The sequence below is a fragment of the Zootoca vivipara genome, chromosome 14, assembly GCF_965207765.1.
Source record: "Zootoca vivipara chromosome 14, rZooViv2.hap1.1, whole genome shotgun sequence".
Classification (NCBI taxonomy): domain Eukaryota; kingdom Metazoa; phylum Chordata; class Lepidosauria; order Squamata; family Lacertidae; genus Zootoca; species Zootoca vivipara.
Window position 1 is genome coordinate 20,408,298 of NC_142597.1, and position 20,740 is coordinate 20,429,037.

General features: G+C 45.2%; 2 protein-coding genes across 4 annotated transcripts; one reads left to right on the forward strand and one right to left on the reverse strand.

The window, feature by feature from the left end:
* Positions 1 to 404: 404 nt before the first annotated feature.
* Positions 405 to 11,132, reverse strand: LOC118097078 (6-pyruvoyl tetrahydrobiopterin synthase). Of its 2 annotated transcripts, none has more exons than XM_035139673.3 (6): positions 10,999 to 11,132; positions 9,539 to 9,618; positions 7,099 to 7,121; positions 5,095 to 5,151; positions 4,201 to 4,271; positions 405 to 1,781 (listed from the first exon to the last, which is right to left on the reverse strand). In XM_035139673.3, the coding sequence occupies exons 1-6, from the start codon at positions 11,085 to 11,087 to the stop codon at positions 1,640 to 1,642; spliced, it is 462 nt and encodes a 153-aa protein (XP_034995564.1). In that variant the 5' UTR covers positions 11,088 to 11,132; the 3' UTR covers positions 405 to 1,639. The 2 variants fall into 2 exon arrangements, with proteins under 2 accessions (XP_034995564.1, XP_034995563.2); XM_035139672.3 differs by having other exon boundaries at positions 10,521 to 11,085.
* LOC148683523 (6-pyruvoyl tetrahydrobiopterin synthase-like) lies at positions 10,971 to 20,496 on the forward strand. Of its 2 annotated transcripts, XM_088657795.1 has the most exons (7): positions 10,971 to 11,102; positions 13,558 to 13,742; positions 15,072 to 15,145; positions 15,913 to 15,935; positions 17,557 to 17,613; positions 19,020 to 19,090; positions 19,558 to 20,496. In XM_088657795.1, exons 2-7 carry the CDS (start codon positions 13,639 to 13,641, stop codon positions 19,766 to 19,768), a joined length of 540 nt encoding a protein of 179 aa, XP_088513921.1. In that variant the 5' UTR covers positions 10,971 to 11,102; positions 13,558 to 13,638; the 3' UTR covers positions 19,769 to 20,496. The 2 variants fall into 2 exon arrangements, with proteins under 2 accessions (XP_088513921.1, XP_088513922.1); XM_088657796.1 differs by lacking the exon at positions 10,971 to 11,102 and having other exon boundaries at positions 13,558 to 13,994.
* Positions 20,497 to 20,740: the final 244 nt, after the last annotated feature.

Consider the following 20,740-nt stretch of genomic DNA (forward strand, 5'->3'; position numbering starts at 1 on the left):
AGCAAATCCGGCGCTGTGGTGCAAAGCTCCCACTGGCACCCCCGTTTCCCAGAGGTTTTTGGGGGAGGATGGCGCCACCAGCAGGGCTGGAGGTGGGCAGCGGCTGGAGGGCAGCTCCTCCGACAGGGAAGAGGCAGAAGCTGGACACGGTGCCTCCTGGCTCAGCTGGCCACTTCGTGCCACGGCAGACGGAGGCTCCGGGTGCGGTGCTGCTTCAGCGTGGCATGGCGGAGGTGGGCGAGGGTGGCAAGCTGATGCCAGGAGGCGCCGCGTCCAGCCTCTGCCTCTTCCCTGGCACCCATCCACGATATCATTGGGTGGGTGTAGCTACCCCGTTCCAAACACACACATATCTGGGACCACCTACATGTTTTCAAATAGACACACTCCAGGGTAATGCACACTCAATCTGCAACGACCTTTTATTTTTGGAATAAAACCAGTTTTCTAAATTGGTGTTTTTCAGGGGCAAAAAAAATATGCAACAGAGCTAGATTGTGTGTGGACTACGTAGAAAACCCAAGTGCTCGGTCTCCATCAATTCGATAAGTGGTGTGTGAACATAGCCTAAATTCATGGCAGAAGTGAGATCTGAACTGGGGACCCTGATAGGATTAAAGGGAAAAGACCGCGGCCAACTCAACAAGAGAGGACATGCTTTCTATGTAGGTCCCAAGTTCAATCCATGGCATCTCCAGCTATCAATAAGGCCCCAAGCTGCACTAGGGAGCTCCCAATGGGGAACGGCCTGGTGCAGTCAATCCCAATGAGGATCTCTATCAGTGCTACTCAGCTGTCAGCGAGCCCCACTTGTCAAGGAGCAATTGGGAGCTCACATTAAGTACCCCAATTGTTCCTTTGGAGTCAAGTCTTTAACTGCCGAACGCATGGTGCCACATATTCCATCAAATGGGGGAAGGGTGCCTCTGATTTGGGGGAAATGGCCTTGCAGACCAAACATGGGATCTGTTCCAGGTCTAATGAGGCCTGTGGGCTGGAGGTCCCCCCACCACTGAAATAATGGGATCAGCGAAACACCTTCTCTGCCTTAGACCATGAAAAGCTGCTGCCAGATGGAGCAAGTACTCAGGATTTTGAATTGGTGTGACTCCTCTCTTGTGCCATGTAAACGGAAACAGATACAAAAGGGCAGAGAAACTACATCTTTCTTGCTACAGTGATACCTTGGATTAAGAACTTAATTCGTTCTGGAGGTCCGTTCTTAACCTGAAACTGTTCTTAACCTGAAGTACCACTTTAGCTAATGGGGCCTCCCGCTGCTGCCGCGCCGCCACCGCACAATTTCTGTTCTCATCCTGAAGCAAAGTTCTTAACCCGAGGTACTATTTCTGGGTTAGCGGAGTCTGTAACCTGAAGCGTCTGTAACCCGAGGTACCACTGTATCTAGAAAAATAGAGGACACTTTGACACATCAAGACAGCAACAAATTCCAACAGCACAGAACTGCACAAAAGTTTCACTTCCTTCACAAAAGCCTTGCTGTCTTTCTGTTATAGCATATCTTTAACAAATAAGATACATTCTCATGGCTACACTGAGCAGTTAAAGCTCATTAATCTTCCGGTTGATTGGGTTCTTTCACCAGCACTAGATCAAAGGCATCAAGACAAAGGCATCTTCATTTCTCCGGAATGGTCCCCTCTCCCTTGTAAACAACAACGTTCTTGTCTGTTTCATACACTTTGACTTTATAAAGAGTCCCCTTAGGAAGGTGCTTCTGGAGGTTTTCCCAAATGTACACGGCAACATTCTCTGTAGTGCTGCAAGAAAGAACAGCGAGTTAGCCATTCTGCCCTTCTAGTTAGATTTCTGTCATCTTCACAGACACTCGGGACATGCCTACACCAGAGGGAGAAGCTACTGTGGATCACTGCACAATTATCTACAAGAATCCTTTGTTGATGTACCCTTGATGTCCACACCTGTGCTTCTTGGAGTATTTTCACCGATTTACTTTTGAGTTGCATAAGCTTAGAAAGTTTTTTGCACTCATCCAAAACAGATTATCTGGGCACTTGCATTAGTATATACTACTGAGGAAGGTTTGAAGTCTAACAAGAGTACTGAGTTGGAAAGAGCCACAAGCATTGCATGCACAGATTTCCCACCCAATGGGACATGCGCAAAAGAATGGCAAGTGGCATTAAGCTGCCTACATAGTGTTAAAAAAAAATGGTCACAAGATCCTTGAGCTGGTGGGGGCCTTGGAAGTCTTCTGATCGAATCCCTGCTCAGTGAAAGGAATCCACAGAGTGAGCCTTCCCTGCCCCCCCCCCCAAACAGATGGATGTCCAGGCTCTGCTTAAAGACTTCCAGCTACATAAAGTGTACCATTAAATTACCCCTGTTGACCTCCTCTTCCTATGAAGAAGACGAAGAGGAGGAGGAGGAGTTGGAGTTTTGGTTTGATATCCCACTTTATCACTACCCGAAGGAGTCTCAAAACAGCTAACATTCTCCTTTCCCTTCCTCCCCCACAACAAACACTCTATGAGGTAAGTGGGGCTGAGAGACTTCAAAGAAGTGTGAAGCTTCTCCTAATGATTGGTCAAAACCTGCCCTCTCCTGTGCAACGGCCATTAGATCTAGTCCTTTGCTCTTTGCCCACCTCTATGCGACAACCCCTTCAGGAATCTGAAGAGGGCTGTGACATCCCTCTGGTCCCCAGTCTTCTCTTATCCAAGCTAAACCTTCTTAGCTCCTTCCATTTTTCCTTGTAGGGCATATTTCCATATCGCTGATCCTCTATGTTGCCCTCCTCTGAACCATTTCCAGCTTGTCCATACCCTGCTTAAGGTGCACCACCCAGAACTAGACACAATATTCCGGATTATGCCTAATTAGTGGAGCTGTTACTTCTTGTGACTTGGAAACTACGATTCTGTTAATGCAGCCTGAAATTGCATGAGCCTTTTAAACAGGAGCATCACACTGCTAACACATGTCCAGCTTGAGACCAATTACAATCCCATGATCCTTTTCACACATGTGACTGGCACTGGCCCAAGGCCCAAGGCCACTTAGTGAGATTCATGGCTGAGTGGGGATTAAATAAATTAAAATTTATTTAAATTAAAAATTAAATAAATAAAATACTTCTGCCAAGCCAAGTACCCCCCTCTATACCTATGCTAAATTTCATTTCAGTTGTTTTGGCCCAATTACCAAATGGTCAAGGCCATTTTTAATTTATTATTCTGTTGTTGTCCTCTGATGTGTTAGCAATCCCATTCCAGTATCGTGTCATCTGCAAATAAGATAAGGATCCCACCGACCCCCTACCGTATCAATCTAAGTAACTGATAATATAAAATTATGGAGTCTCAGGATTAGGACAGAGCTTTGTGGCACCTGAATTGAACCCTCCCTCCAGTTTGATGAGGGCCATGGATAAACACTCTCTTGAGTATGGTTCTCCAAACCGCTACGAACCCAACTGACCAGATTATCACTTACCTAGATATGGGAAATCTGGGGCCTTCCAATATTATTTATTATTATTGAATTTATATACTGCCTTATACCTGGGGGTCTCAGGGCAGTTCACAGAATAAAATCAAGATATAAAACCACAAAATATGTAATAAAAACAACAACCCAATAGCCCCCCCCCCAAAAAAAAACACATTTTAAAAGGGCATAGGATGTAAATCAGATCAACCAAAGGACTGGTTAAAAAAGAACATTTTTGCCTGGTGCCTAAAGGTGTATAATGAAGGCGCCAGGTGAACTTCCCTGGGGAGAGCATTCCATAGATGTGGAGCCACTGCAGAGAAGGCCCATTCTTGTGTTGACACCCTCCAGAACTCTCAAGGAGGGGGCACACAAAGAAGGGCCTCAAAAGATGATCTCAGGGTCCAGGTATGTCCAAATGGAAAGAGACGGTCCTTGAGGTATTGCAGTCCTGACCCATTTAGGTACTGCTCCAGGTACTGCTAAACCACAACTGCCATCATCCCTGACCATGTTGGAGAGTCACAGATTCCCAACCCCTGATCAAGACAGTATTGAACATGTCTGATAACCAAAATAACATGGAGGATTTTGTCAAATGAAATCAAAATTCAATTATGTCCACAGTATTCCCACAATTCAATGACAAAAAAGCAAAACACGACTAGCTGTGTAAGAGGAACTCAACAGCCCCAGCTCATAATGAGATGCAGAAAGCTCCCCTACCTTACGACTTCAGCAAAGTAGGGAACATCTTTATCCAGATTCTTGTGATCGAGAGGCTCCATGATAGCTTCCTAAGGATAGAGAGGAAAGGAGGTTAAACAGTTATGTCCATGTCTAGTGCAGCACAGTAGTGTTAGACTAAGACCTGGAAGGCCCAGGGTTGAAATCCCCACTCAGCCAGGAAGCTCACTGAATGATGTTGGGCCAGTATCCGTCTCTCAGTCTAGCCCAGGCATCCCCAAACTGCGGCCCTCCAGATGTTTTGGCCTACAACTCCCATGATCCCTAGCTAACAGGACCAGTGGTCAGGGATGATGGGAATTGTAGTCCAAAACATCTGGAGGGGCGAAGTTTGGGGGTGCCTGGTCTAGCCTGCCTCAGAGGGTTGTTCTGGGGATAAAACCTAAGACACCGAAGCTCCCTGGAAAAAGGGAATAATAAAAATAAATAATAAATAAAACGTAAGTAAGAATGCTGTTGGTTCTTATTACAGGTCTGCAATGATGCATAACTGTTTCAACGGGCCGTTTCTTCTTAGGTTGTAGCAAAGCGGGAGATGAATAGTTCACTGCTTGGATTATAGGGTGTATCACTTATTGATCTGGAGGAATTCCCTCCTTGTCCAGATCGTGAAAGACAAGCAACTGGTCTGCTCTCTCTCCCCCGCCCTCTGGCCTTAGTTTAAGAGGACTGCTGTGTCCCTTGCCTCTTTTCCTCTACCTGTCTGAAGGAAAATGCAAAAGCTTTCAGGTTGTGTTCATTGCTCTCCCAGTCATGTTTCTCTCCTGCATCAGCCTCCTGCCCCCGGAAACCCACTATTCCCTGCAGCATACACTGGGCTGGGGGAGTACTGCAGACGACGTTTCACCTATGAAAAAAATATGGCATTATTACCTCCATGTAGTCTTTCAGATCTGTGAGGTTGATCACCATCCCAGTAGTAGGATCAATCTACAAGACAAGCACAAACAGAGCTTGAACCAGATGCCAAAGGAGAACAGAGAGTGTTGGACCAGGTTGACTTTTCTTATGTTCTTAAGCCTGACGAGAAGCAAATAGCTATGTTTTCCATAACATAAACAGCAGAGATATTTGCCTATCGGTGACTACCTCAAAGTCTTAGTCCAAAGAAAGGCACACAACTTGGTATCCGAAATCTCATGCTGCTAAACCGCTCCTCTCATAGCCCCTGTTCAAAAATCAGCAACAACAGAAGGCCTTGCCACTCTGCTGAGAGCCAAAAAGTAAGATTTCTGAAGCTCACAGCTTGCCAAGTACACTGAACTTTGGTCTGGTGCAATGCGTGAGTGAACAGAGAGCTCTGCATTATGAGATTTGCTATAGACCTAGGACTTTGTAGTCACAATGTGTGAGCAACATCACAGCACCCTCAACAGCAGCAATAGATCAGGGAAGCCTCTCTAGAATTTCTGGTGCTGGACAGAAGTTTCCTCTGTTCAAGTTTGTTATCACAAAGCTTGTTGTTGGAATCAAAACTAGGAAAGGGTACAGGGCAGAGAAGAGAAGGGAAATTGTTTCAAAGGAATGACTCTTCTTTTGCTTTGAACTAAGTTCTCCTTCCTACAAGTCAAGGCTAGATCTATTCAAGACAGCAGCATCAGTATTTTACCCTTTAGCTCTGTAAAACTTGACATCTCTCAGATAAAAGGTGTTTTATCTGATTCCCAGTACAGTTGGATCTAGGCCATCAAATCATTTTTTCCTGGGCATTTTTTTAAGGTAACAAGCTCTCGTAAGAAAAAGACAGTATGATCTGGGGAATGTTTGGAGCTTTGTGCCCCTTGTAACTATTCAAAACCCCTAACAAGGAACTCTCTATACCGATCCAGGCCATTGGCCCACTGAGCCCCATAGTCTACTCTGGTAGACACAGTTCCAAGCAGGGGGCTTCCCCACCACTAGCTACCTAAAACCTTTCAGCTGGAGATGTGGGGGTGTTGAACCTGGGAATTTCTGTGTGCAAAGCAAGAGAAGGACGGTAGCTCAGTGATAAAGCATCTGCTTTGCATGCAGAAGGTCCCAGGTTCAATTCTGGGCATCTCTAGGTAGGGCTGGGACAAACTCTATGTCTGAAACCCTGCAGACCTGCTGTCAGTCAGTGCAGACAATACTGAGCTAGATGGGAAAATGGTTTGACTCAACTGAAGACAGGTTTCTATGTTCTGCTAATGAGCTTTGGCAATAACCTGGACCACTTTGCCTTCTCCTCTCCATGACAATAACCATCACAGCACCAGTTTCACATATCTGAGTAAGAAAAAAACAACTGCAGGCATTGCAAGGTAAAGTATGCATGAATGCAGCCTTCTGGGTGCTGAGATAATCCTCAAACTTCACCTGGGTATGATGCAGAGTCCCCATGGTGAGTTCTGAGGTCAGAGGGTGACGCACCACACCTTGGAAGCAAGGAAGAAAAGCCTGGATGTGCAAGACAAACAGTTTTGTGCCTTGGAAATTCAAAATTATGATTAAGTCTGACAGAAGGAATATGTTTCTGAACACTAGTTGGTGAGGATTGTAAGTAGGGAGAATGCTGTTGCGCTGAGGGCCTTCTTGCAGGCTCCCCATAATGGGCATTTTGGTGCCACTGTGAGAACAGAATGCTTTGGCCTGATCCTTCAGGGATCTGTGTATGTTCTTATGAGTCATTCCCACAATATGAAGGAAATCCCTCACAACTAGCACTCACTGAGAACAGCTTCCTCTTTCTAGGCTGAAATCCAAAAGCCACAATATGGGCTGTGACTCACCAAAATGTTGCAAAATAAAGACTGGATAAAACCCATGGTGGTTGTTGTCTAGAATCTGAAAAAAATGGCACATTGGTGCCAAACAATCTGAAATGTACTTCAAAACCCTTGAAAAGTTTACACTTACCTCTCCACGTACAGTTACTTCCACTGGGGTGGGGAAGCAGAAAGAGAAGAAAAATATCAAGTCACAGTGAGTTTCAAATCAATTATGATGACGTACATAGAGATACTCATCAACTTCAGCCAGAAGTTTTCAAAAAAAGAACCCTTTCTCCCTTCATCTTCACTTGCAAAGTAACTCCTCTGATTTTCTGCCACAAAGAGGCACTATTATATGGAAAAGCCATTTCAGACACTTCTCCTCTGTTGCATTTAACTAGCAATACAGGAGCATAACGATCAGTTCTGCATTTAACTGTGTCTTTGCAAGCACCCAGTTGCCACAACTTTTCTCAGTATTCAAAACAAATGCTTGCAACAGCAAAAAAACCCACACAAACACTCAGAATAATAATAATAATAATAATAATAATAATAATAATAATAATAATAATAATAATTTACACCCCAACCATCTGGCTGGGTTTCCCAGCCACTCTGGGGGGCTTCCAACCAAATATTAAATACAATACAGCAATAAACATAATAAATTTCCCTAAACAGTTGTCTTTTTAAAAGTAAAATAGTTGCTTATTGCCTTGATATCTGCTGGGAGGGCGTTCCACAGGGCGGGCACCACTACCGAGAAGGCCCTCTGCCTGGTTCCCTGTAATCTCACTTCTCACAGCGAGGGAACTGCCAGAAGGCCCTCAGCGCTGGACCTCAGTGTCCAGGCTGGACGATGGGGGTAGAGATGCTCCTTCAGGTATACAGGACCGAGGCCGTTTAGGGCTTTAAAGGTCAGCACCAACACTTTGAATTGTGCTCGGAAACGTACTGGGCGCCAATGAAGATCTTTCAGGACCGGTGTTATATGGTCACTCCCAGTCACCAGTCTAGCTGCCGCATTCTGGATTAATTGCAGTTTCCGAGTCACCTTCAATGGTAGCTCCACGTAGAGCGCATTGCAGTACTCCAAGGGGGAGATAACTAGAGCATGCACCACTCTGGCAAGACAGTCTGTGGGCAGGTAGGGTCTCAGCCTGCGTACCAGATGGAGCTGGTAGACAGCTGCCCTGGACAAAGAATTAACCTGCGCTCCATGGGCAGCTGTGAGTCCAAAATGACTCCCAGGCTGCGCATCTGGTCCTTCAGGGGCACAGTTACCCCATTCAGGATCAGGGAGTCCTCTATACCAGCCCACCCCCTGTCCCCCGAAAACAGTACTTCTGTCTTGTCAGGATTCAACCTCAATCCGTTAGCCGCCATCCATCCTCCAACCGCCTCCAGACATGATGAGGGCTGCTCCTGGTAAAAAACTGATGTTGAGGGGAAAAGCCCACCCCATCCAGGAGGGGGGAGGGTGTCCATTATGGCAAAAGGATGTCCTGTGGTGGGTGGACTGCTGCTCCCCAGAAGCAGCCCTCCAAATACTCCTCCCCACCCCACACATGCAAACCAACAGGGAGGACGTACATCAGTTTGTGGCTGGGGTGATTTGAAGGTCTGCTTATGAAAAGCTACTGGGGGAGCACACCCGCCCCATATGGGGTAGTCCTCTGATTCAAGAGTCCCCTGGGGGTGGGTTTCTCTCCCCCACCCAGCCCTCCAAATCACTCCCATCTGAGCTATAGAATGTGAGCAGAATCAAGGTAGGGGGGCTGGGTAGGGAGCAGTTTATATAGCTGAGCATCCCCTCCTCAAATTTAAAACACAAGGATGTAGGAAGTTGCTTTGTGCTGAGTGAGACCATTGGTTCACCTAGATCAGAGACGTCCAACTCCCAAGAGACTGAGATCTATTCCCAGTATAAAAAATGGCAGTGATCTATCCATTTGGCGGGAGGGGGGGGACCAAAGTTGTTGAACTTTTTTAGGGGGACTCCCCAAATGATCGCTCAGCAAACAATAAACCGCACAGCGATAACTCCGTCTTCCGTTTTGGCAATCGTGTGCACGAATGAAGGACAGAGCAAGGGGGCAGGGCCAGATGTTCTTTTTCCCATGCGGAGGAAAATGAGCCCATGATCTGCCACAATTGACTGCTAGCACCCGAGAATCGACCTGTCAATCGCGGTCGACCGGTGGGACATCCCAGATCTAGATCGTTATAGTCTGTATTGACTGGAAGTGGCTCTCCACAGTTTCCATTTGGGAGATGCGTGGGATTGAATTTGGAAACTTCTGTGTGCAAAGCAGTTGCTCAGCTACTGAGCTGTGAACTCTCTCTGAGTTTTTCAACCATAAGAAGTTCCTGCAAAGGATTTATCACCCACACAGGAATATCTTCTGCATCATATACCCAGTGGAATACACCAAGTTTATCAGGCATAAAGTACCAACAAGTCGTAGCTTAGTAGAGCTTAAGTTAGTAAACCCAGGATCAAATCTCATCCTAATGCCATGAGTTTTAAAACTACACACTGGTATGGCTGTACACGAGTGCTCAGATTAGCTGGTCTTCACCTTTGTAGTTGTGCCCATGTCCATTGGCGTTATTGCATTTCCCAAAAAGTTTCTTGTTTTCTTCATCACTCAGCAAGTTACTGTGGAGAAGTGCATTAAAAAGCTTGTTACTAAGCCAGTTTCACCAATTTAAGCATGTGAAAACGTGTGCGCATGCACACTCAAGTGCTTTCTCACTAACCTGGTGGGGCAACTTTTGTTTCTGCTACAGTTTTAACGTGAGTTTTACACACATTTCTGGATGGGGTCTTAATTCTAAACACGCCCATCTCCAGATAATAAACAAGAGATTTTTGTCCTTTTTGTTTTCTGACTAAGAAGTGTCACAAGAGGGCTGAACTTTCGTGACCAGTAGTTCCTTTCCAAAGTTGTAAATTGCATTATTTTTAAATCATTCAAGACTGATTCAAGGACAAGCCACAATCAAATACAGTTAAGAAGCAAATAAATTAGTCAAAGAGATTTTTTTTTAAGGACTGAAAGAGCTGTTTGAATAGCTACAGAAATAATCTGGGCCACATTTTCACATGTAAGGATTACAGCCCAAAGCTAAAGATATTTACTCAGAAGTAAGCCCCACCGAGTAGTACACTGAGTATTTCTTAGTAGATGTGTAAGGATGGGAAAAGCTGAAGAGTCACAGTCCCTCTCCAGGTTTAGGGACAGAGGAAAAAAGGGAAGGGTGAAGTCTAGGTGTATCATTCCCTCTTTGCCCCCCCCCAAAAAATAACTATGAAGCCCCACAGCTGGGTGCAGTGCCCTAGTTTATATCCACTGCATGTGCAGAAACCCAAATCTCCACTTCCCCAATTTTACATGGCTACTGTGAAACACAAATGTGTGTCGTCATCATGCTTTGGAAAGAGGGAAAGACAATGGCTGCTCAGCGGCGAGGGGAAGATGCATAACACACTTCGGTATTGCAAACAGGTGCCGGGGTTCAGCCCTAGTGAAACCTGACCCATCAAAGCAGCACATTTACCTTGCTCTGCAGGAAAGGGAGTTTGGAAGCCCTACATCCTTTCTATCCCCCTTAACTTCACAAAGCCTGCTTAGAGCTGGATTTTGGTATGACGAACCATTCTGCGGTGGAGCCCTGGAGCCAAAAAAATTCACATGCACACACACAGAACGGTTCCATATAGAGGGGATATGCATAGGGGGTGCCTCCCTACTACTTCTTCGAGCAGCATTCTGCACATGCTCAGAGCCACCATCTCCCTTAACTTTAACATCACATCGGGAATTTCAGCCACGATCTTGCCGCAAAGAAAGCCGAGTCTTGGTGCAAAGGGAGAAAGCGTACGCCCCCTCCCCATATACATGCATATATACATACATTCGCAAGCCCCCTCCCCCCGCGCATGCGCGCGCCCTCAGCTCGCCCGCTGCCCCCTCGTTCCCAGCAAGCGGCCGAAGAGGGGCGCTTCTCAGCTCCCTCCCTCCCCGCTCCCCGGCACCTGTGCAGCCGGTGGGATGCGCTGAAGGAGACGCAGCGGGAGACCCGGGCCAGGCGACTAGGCCCGGCGAAGCGCAAAGGCGGCGCCATGGCAACGCCGGGCAGGTGGGCGGGGCTCTTCGCTTTTCGCCCCCGGGGCCCCGCACTTCTGGGTTTCCCGAGGGGGCGTTACTGAGTCTGCGCGGCGGGCAGAAGGCGCAAGCTCAGTAGCGTCAATTGAAGCCTCTTCCTTATCCCCCCCCCAAAAAATCTTCTGCCCACTTTTGGAGAGAGTTTGCCGCTGAAAAGGGCAAAAGGAAAGGAGGGCTGTTGTGTCAGTCTGTTAAGAGGATGACGCAGATGGAGGGGGACGACGACTCTGTTTCATTCGGAAAGGTTTTGGAATATGCGTGAAGGGCTGCAGAGCTGGCAAAAGGCAGGGCAAGCCCAGTCTCCCAGTGCCCTTTACATGCTGAAAACATGCACGTTATAATTACAGATGAAATACTAGGTAGAAAGGTTTAGGGTTGCATGCAACGCTAGTCATTCTTAGACCTGTTAAATCAATGGGTTTACTCTGATTAGACGTCAGTTGGCTTGAAATGATATTGGCATTGAAATACTACTACTACCAACAACAATCGTAGTATGAATGAATGCAGCATTTTCTTGGCTTTGTCTCCGACAGGCCCTGTTGCTGTTGTGGTCTTTTTGCGTTCCAGACAAATGCAATTGCCACAAGCCAATATGTAGCTGAACATACATAGGCATGAATCCAGTCTTGTGTTGGATTGCAGCCACTATTTTGTCCAACTGTGACAATAAATAAAGGCACAGGGAGCAGATGCTGGCAATGGACAATTTTTGGCAATAGTCAAGGAAACAAACATTTGGTTCCGGTTTCCGCCTGCAGGAATGGCGGACCTGTTTTCCATCTCTCTGACCTTCGTAAGGAATTTGGCGGTTGCTAGGGGAGTAAATGGCAACCCCCTACCCTCTCCGGGGGTTACGGAGAGGGGCCGCTGGCCCGCGATGCCCCCTGACCCACTCCGACTGTTTTTGGAGTGGGGGGAGCTTGGGCTGAGCACTTACGAGGGCCAGGACTCCCGGACGCTAATCTGCATGGCGGGGATTTCCATGGTTAAAGAAGATAATTAGGCTTAAATCTATGGACATACTTCAGAAGGAGGGGAAGAAGCGCTGTTTACTGCTGAGAAATTTATGCTGCTGAAAGGAGAGGAGTCAAAGATTGTACTGCATCTGGAAGAAGGATTGATGGGGACGGAGCGATAAGGGAAGTGAGTTTTTATTTTTTTTTCCTTCATATTGCTGCATCGTACCTTCCCGGACGCGATGTCCTGGCTTGTTTGGAGTGAAAGAGAAGCAAAAGACTGTGTGAGTTGAACTTTATAACTGTTGTTACTGAGCATATTTTTTTTAAAAGATGTGGAGTTGCCGATGAGAAAAGCCTCCCCCTAGTCGGGCGGAAGGGGTTCTGGACGCGCTCGGAGGATTTATGAGTTGTGACGCACTTTAAATTGGAGCAGCGACCTGAAGCTAAGTTCAGCTATAGGGCAAGGAGATCCATTAATTTACCAAGAGTTTATGGTTTGATGTTTGGGTCTCCTGCCTGAAAAAGCTGTAAATTCTATAATGATCGTGAATCTTCATGGCTATGAGAGAAAGCGAAAGTGATTTGAGCTTTTTGAGATGGCGCTGCTTCGGGCTGCTTCGACGCAACAAGGAGCTCCATTAAGAAGATTTATGGGGAGGCTGGACTGATTAACTCACACAGGAGAAAGAACATCTGTGAAACTTTGTTTGATATCTATCTCAGCGGCTGGGAAACAATCGGATGAAAGTGGAAAACATCTATGTGACTGTAAGGTGAAGATCTGGATTATTATGAACTTGGAGGACGATTTGAACTTTAGAAAAAAGACGGCAGTGGACAGTTGCGAGGAATTCCCAATTTCTTGAAGCATGGGAACCCAAATAAAAAATTCTTTAGATGATTTGGCGTAACATTCGGTTTGATTGATATATATATGTGTATAATTTGAAATATTGAATGTGATATAATTGGTTTTAATTGGAAAATTAATAAAAATATTTAAAAAAAAAAAAGGAAACAAACATTTTTGACTGTCAAGTCTGTCCACTATTGCTGCTCCCAACACTGAAGAAATTGTGACACATGGCTACAATCCTGTTCATGTTTACTCATAAGTAAGTTCCAGTAAGTTCAACGGAACAGTTCAGAGGCTGTATGTGTCTGAAAAACAGTTGCTGGAAACTGCAGGAGCTGAGAGTGCAGTTCCACCCGGGTCCTGCTTCCCACATGCATGTGGCTGGCTGCTGAGTACAGCATTGGGAACAGCTGTTACGTCACCTGAGAGCCTTTCAACTATAGATGCCACATAATAACCCAGAAACCTCAGCATGCCAAGCATGTGCTCCATATTCCTTCTGGGTCAATTGATTGGTTCTTCTATCCATCCCATGATCTCGGCTTCCAAGATGTAGTGTATGAAGTTCTTCTGTGACTTGATCATGTGATGGGCGGCTGGTCTTTATCTAGGATGTGGCTCCTCTGCTGCTGTCATTAGATGAACCTCTCACTCTCCTTGCCCTCCAACGAAAGATCAGCTCAGCTCCAGCAATGCAGAACTCGGGGTCTCAGAGAACGATCCTAACAACCTCTCCTCCAAGGACAGTGACCTTCTCCAGGATATCTACATTCAGTGCTTCCCATAGGCTGGCCTGGTAACTTGCTTCCAACCTTTGGTGGTTTTTGACAGGGGATACATCTGGGATGCACAGCTGTTGGCTGGAGTACCAACCCAGTACCACTGGGTACCAACCCAGTGGCTGAAAAAATAGGAGTTTGGGGGATTTAAAAAACTTTTCCAGCCGTGCACAGAACTTTTGAAAACTGCAGGTAGATGCTTTTAATATCTAATGCATCTAGGAAATGGAAATACTCTTCCCACATTCGCTGCTGTGGCACAGTCATAGGTAAAGTGCTTTGTTGGAAATCTTGCTATTCTTGTTGCTGTGCTGCACCATTAAGGGAAGTGCACTTTGCAGGGTAGCATAAACCAAAAAGAGAGGGGAGGCTCTCTGCCCTAAGGAATTTACCATCTAGACTGAAAAAGTATGGGAGTGAAGCAACAGGGTAAGAGAAGCAAACTGGAAGAGGGGAGGAATGAATGAGGCATGGGTAACAAGGCAGGGGGGGGGTGAGAGACAGTAAACTGCTGGTTTTTGGCGTTGCTCAGAAACATTTCCTTTTCTTAACCGTACCTTGTACTAGCCTTTCCTCCAACTTGTGAAAATTAAATCTTTAGAACATAATAATTCATGCACAAAGTTTCACCCAATGCTCACACAATTGCTGGAGCATGGAGATGAATGCAGTCCCTCCTGTGCAGTAACTGCCCAGTATGTGTGTACAGTAATGAGTCTGAGTCCATCGGTGAAGCCTTGGTTGGATGTTAGGAAAGGCACCCATAAGCCACCTGTGCCTGTCCAGTGCTCACTTGGGAAAGCAAGAATATGCAGAGCAAGTTGATGGTGTATTAAAAAGCCTGGGGGAGAGGGAGAGCTGGCTGGGAATGTTTGAAAGCAAAGAGAGGTGTGAGTCTTGTTAGTGGCTGGGATCACTATCTTAACACTGGGGCACTAATGCTCAGCATCTTGAATTCACTGAAGAAATGGGAGGGTTTGGGAAATAGGATCAGAGGGGAGGGAATTTTCAGCTAGAAATATGAGTTTCCAGAGGAATGAAGAACCAGTCGCTTCCAAATTATGTGCCACTGAAAGGTCATTCTGGTGAATGCCAGGCTCCTTAAAGGCTTCTTATGAGAGAGAAGCACAGCCGTCCTGTTGGGTGCTAGTGCCAAGCGAGGGAATGCTGCTTTTGTACACCCCTTGTTTGAGTGAGACCCATCCAGAACAACAGAATTCTGTTTTTTATTTGATGCAGAAAATAAACCAGAAATAAAGAAAGGACTGGCAGCTTGGATCGCACAGTGTCAGCTGGCTCCCAAGCTTGCTGCTTGCTCAGCAATGACACATTATTTTTCTTTCTAGCAAGATGCTGAGCGACGCAGAGAATATGAAGCTGTTTGGGCCGTGCAGTCAGATGCATGGACACAATTATAAAGGTGAGGTGGCCTGAATAACTTTGTGGGTGATCTTGCTTATTTTTAACACCACCAGGGGGTGGAGGGTAGAGCAGCTGTTGAAAATTTATTTGGGGGTTTCCACCTGAATTTTCTCTTGACAATTTGAGCCTCCTGGTAGTCCTGCAGTTCTCTCCATCTGTTGCGCAGATACATAGTGGAACAGCAGAGGCTGGATATATTTGTCTGTTGCATGGCTCCTCGTGCCAATAAATGGCCAGGGATAGAATCACAGAGCCTAGGATTTGAGTAAGAGTAGAGGACCTCCAAATTGAATGGCGGGAGCCTAAACACAGCTGATAGGTGGTGGAGCAAGAGGTTGAGTGCTTTGGAATCACTCTTGGAAGGTGAATCAGGGGTGAACAATTGGGCCAAGTAGACTAAAATAGAAACAGCACCAGATGCTAGTGCATTAAGATGTGTTTGCAAAGCTGGGTTGGAATAAGTCAGGATCAAGGTAACCAGGAGGAACTTGGTAAGGTGGAGAATTTTCAAAGTTAATTAATAGCCTGGAAGCAAAACGGATGTCTACTGTTTCAACCACCATTGCATCCATTCACCATTCAAGGGATGTATGTGTTAGCTGCTGCAACAACTTAATTTACTTTGTCCAGCTTTTTGCAAGTTCACATTTTGACAGGTTTGCCTTGAGATTGCAACACTGTCAACCATTCCAGAGCAAGCGATAAAGGAGGATCTGCAGACATTGCTGGTCTTGGAGAGTTAATTTTTTTCTTCTTCTCTTCTAGTTGTGGTAACTGTCCATGGAGAAGTAAGTAAAACCATGGGTGGCGTAGGGAAGAAACCATGAGTAGCTAGGTGTGACTGGCAGACTCAAGAACAAATGTTTTGGCTCATTTGTTCTTCCATGTCATTCCACTACAACCTGCTCATCACTGAATTGTCATGAAAAATGGAGAATGCCAAAATTACATTTGACCAACAGGCTGGTATTATTCTACAGTACATGTGATGAGATCTTAATTTACCATCTTCCAGAAAGTCTTCATTATGTGGTTTGAAGGAAAGCACATATGCTTATGCACACAGAGACAATATTCATATTTACGTTTGCATGAAGACAATGTAATGCACATTTAAAAAGACAACTCTAGAAATAAATATTGCCATGAAATATAATTACTAATGGTATTAAAGCCTTGTGATTCAGGAGCCCATGGATGTGCATAACCCTAACATTAAATTGACGGAACATTGTCGGGGAAAGGCATTAGGGTTCTGCTGTTGGCTAGTTGGTTTGTGATAAGCGGTTTTATTTTATTTGTCTTTTAAAGGGTTGTATTTGTGATATTGTGTGCTGCTAAGTTGCCTAGAGCATCTGTCTTTAGTTGGTGGGTTGCAGCCACACCTAATGTGGATTGCAGCAGCAACACCTACCACCATACAAATACAGTGGTACCTCGGTTTAAGTACACAATTGGTTCCGGAAGTCTGTACTTAACCTGAAGCGTGCTTAACGTGAAACAAACTTTCCCATTGAAAGTAATGGAAAGTGGATTAATCCATTCTAGGCGGGTCCGCGGAGTACTTAAACTGAAAGTACTCAAACCGAAGCATACTTAAACCGAGGTACGACTGTTTATGGTGTAAAAAAAAAAGTGGGCTTCCAAATGCACATTTGGGCTAATGATGGATTCCTGGTCTGAAAATGCTAACGTCTACTGAGCTAGAGGCTTTTTGTGTGTGCATAGAAACCATGTACAGTATATCTGAATTTATTATTTTTATTAACCACCAAGAAGTTTTCCTGCGTGATCCAGACTGAATAGGCAGCTCCCAATTCATTTTGGAGCTTGTGCGGTTGATTGTGCCCAATGGAGCTTTTTTCCCCATCACACCTTCTCCCCCACTATTAGCTATTATAATTGCTGTCCTGTATCCGTAGGAGCCAAGTCTCTAGCTCTGAGTGGTGTCGCCACATTAGCCCATTGCTGCAGCTTGGTGACACCTTAAAGGCAAGCAGCTTTATTGTGGCATAAGCTTCCACCTGCAAAGCCCACATCATCCGATCATAGAAATTATGGACCATGCATTTAAAAAATGTTGCACGTTGCACACCCATGTCATGAGGCAGCCATGATAAACTAGACACAAAGTTCTGGGTAGTTGGGAGTGCCGTGCAGAAGGCTCTGAGACTAATTGCAATAGACTTCATGCCCACACCCTCCAGCGGGGAGTGGGTCACCATTAACCTCTGGGTCATGCCTGGGTATATTTGATGACTTTAGTGTGCTGGCCAGCTCCCAGACTTTTCTTTCCAAGATGGCTGTAGAAATTCTCCAGCGGCCATCAGGAATTCAAAGTGCAAATTGTATTCCTACAAAAATCACCTGTCCATAGATTGCTGAGATGCCCACTGGTCTTCCTTCTAGATTGATCGCACTTCTGGGATGGTGGTAAATCTGGAGGATTTGAAAGCATTCATGAAGGTAAAGATGCTGGATTGTGCCTGGGAGATTCTTGGCTGAAAATGTAAACACAAAGGGGAGGGCAATGGTTCTCCAGCCCAAATCTGCTCAGCACTTCCCAGCTTTCCAACTCTCATAAGGTTGGTGACTGTTGTTGATTAGAAAAAGACCTCGCGTAACCCAGCTTTCATTCTGAGAGCACAAGCGGCCGATCACAAAGTCTGTTCAAGGACTTGGAAACTGGCAGCTGGCATGTCTGTTTGAAATGCAAACTAAAACCTTTTGCAATTTCAGCCAGCCTAGTGAGCCATCTATTTTTATTTTGCCTTGGGGGGAGAAGAGAGGGAAGGACATTGCAGAAATGAGCATGTACTAAGAATGTAGGAAGAAATCTATTCAATCAGATGAAAGGTTCCATCTGTTTTAGAAATTCTTGTTTCCCAGAGTGGCTCAATCAAATGTCCCAATGGGAAGCCTGTAAGTAAGACATGAGGATAACAGCCTTTTCTAGCTCATGTTCCCAAGCATGCTGCCTCTGAACCTGAAGGTAACAGATAGCCGTCATAACGAGTAGCTTTAAAAGCATCCCAATCTAGGGACCATCATCGTATCTTGTTGCAGTGAATTTCATGTTAACTCAGGGAAATGTTTGGCCTACCAGACATGGCTGTACACTACAATTCCCATCAGCCCCAGGGCTGATAGGAGTCACAGTTCAGCCACACCTGGAGAGCCAAAGGTTCCTCACCCCCGAGTTAACTCATATGTGCATAAGGGAAATAACAATTATTTCAACAATTCTGCTATGCCACAAAGTAAAATAGATGAATCAGAACATTGCTGTTGGTTTGCTTGCTTTTCAAAGTACCAAGGAATAGGTTCAGGAAAAAACAAACAAAACTCTTCTGTGATACAGGGCCTTGCATATATTTTATGGTCATACCACACAAATTCAGAATTTGGTGCTGAACACAAAATTCAGCATTCTAAGACCCACTTTTTAAAAATAAATAAATGCTGGTTCCCATCCTTTATGGCCCTATTAGGCTTGAATATATTTGATGAACTCTCCAAAGTTAAAGCAGAGGGAGAGGAGGAGATTGAGGGTAACATTTTCTTCCACTGATGATAAGAATTCGATTATACATAGCTTTTTGCCCTGTAGCAAAAATAAAAGCAGAATTCCTCGCACACTGCCCAAAGCAAGTACTCATATTCATATAGGCTTATATGAATATCCCTGTAGGCATATTCATATAGTACGTTCAAATTGAAGAATTAAATTATACTTTTGGTTGTCTTGGTGTAGAATTCTTCAGTAGAGCCCTGGGGAAACTAAATGAATTTATAATAGTGAACAGCTCTTTGCTACTTACTTCTCATCCTTTGCCTTGTCCTGCTTAGTATCCTTTTCTGCCCCTCCCCAGGAAGCCATCACAAAGCCCCTTGACAAAAAGGATCTTGACCGAGATGTCTCCTACTTTACCAACATTGCAAGGTAAGGAACCAGGGTGATGCTCACGATAATGATAGTGAAATACCTTACCCACTGTCAGTGGTGGACCTCGGGGTCTCAAATTTCAGCAGCACCCAGGCCAACACCGAAATTCGGTGCCCTCCCCCAGCCTTCGCCTTCCATTCTACAACACAGTTGCAGTGCCCCCCCCCCAAGGCTCTGCAACCAGTGCGATCAAAACAGTCGTGCTCCCCTATATGCACCTTCGCTGCCCTTTACCAGCAGGTCCTTGGGAGGGTTATAAGAATTTAAAATCCGCTATTAAAAAGAGTTAAAGCAAATCACAGGAATAGTTCCACTGTGTTCAAATTTTGTCCAGCTCTCACATCTTTCTTTTATTAAAGCCTCAGCAAACCACTCGCCACTTTCTCTTGTGTTCCTCTTAAGTCGCATGCAAGAAAGATGCAGACAAGCCTAACGCCCTGATTCTGTCTCTGTCAAATCTCCAGCACAACCGAGAATCTTGCTGTATTCATCTGGGAGAACCTCCAAAAGCACTTGCCTGCAACAGCCCTTCATAAAATAAAACTCTACAGTACAGATGAGAGCAGCGTTGTCTATAGGGGAGAAATGCCAGCTCCATCGACTGTTGTGAATGCCTGCAAAATGCCCCCCACAGATGACCAAAGGAAGCTTTGTAGCAGTCCTGAAAATATGTAACTGCTGGTCACGATTGCACCCTTCCTGCCGTGTGCTCCATTTGTGGGCTTAGGGAAAATCCACTGATCCTTCACATCCTTCACAGGCGTGTCCAGCACTTACATGTATTCATGCTCACACTACCAAGTGGTTTAGAACCTTTTGCTAGAGTTATGATGTGCATCCATTATGAGTGCATTTTCCTCTAACCCAATGCCCACAAGAGGTTCGTATACAAAAGTAGTAAAGAAAGCTTGGTTTATGATATGGAATGAAAGTGACAGACTATATAAATGCTGCTTCAGACAGCAAAATTTCAATTTAAGCAGCCAGCAAATCCTACAGTACATATACACCTTGATTTCAAGAGTGAAAGAATCCCTAACTATTCTCAAAAGCCTACAGAAAGTGAGTGGAAAGTGACAATTTTGCCACTGAACCCCACGCTAATAGCAAGTCAAGGAATGGAGAGGTAAGGGTATACCTGTCCTTATGTTGGTTCCTTAAGAGTGTGACTAGGTTCGTTATTGGACCTTGGAGCGCTAACAAACCATTGAGAATATAAGGTTTTTGTATTAATTTTAGCCAATACAATCTAATGAAAACGGGAAGCGGGGCTTTGAGACGAGCAATTTCTATAACCCCAATAGTTTGATTGTTCTGTTGTTTCTTCCCAAAATTTCCTGGCTGTTTCCCATTTTGTTTATTCTGCTTAATTAAAAGTTGAAAAAAATATACCAGTAATCCAATTACTAAACTGTTTATCCTTCTTTGCTTCCTTGTTATCATGGCATTTTGCCTGGTAGCAAGCATTCTTTAACAGGAGATATTAGATTTTACCAGTCACTAGATTACATGTACTGCTCTTTATTCAAGGTATTAGGAGCTCAGGAGTCTTCCAGGACACGTTTGAGGTAAGATTGGTACCAGGGTCAAGAAAGTTCAGAATGGGGATCTCCTTATGCCAACCTTTTTACTTGTGCCATGCTCTTC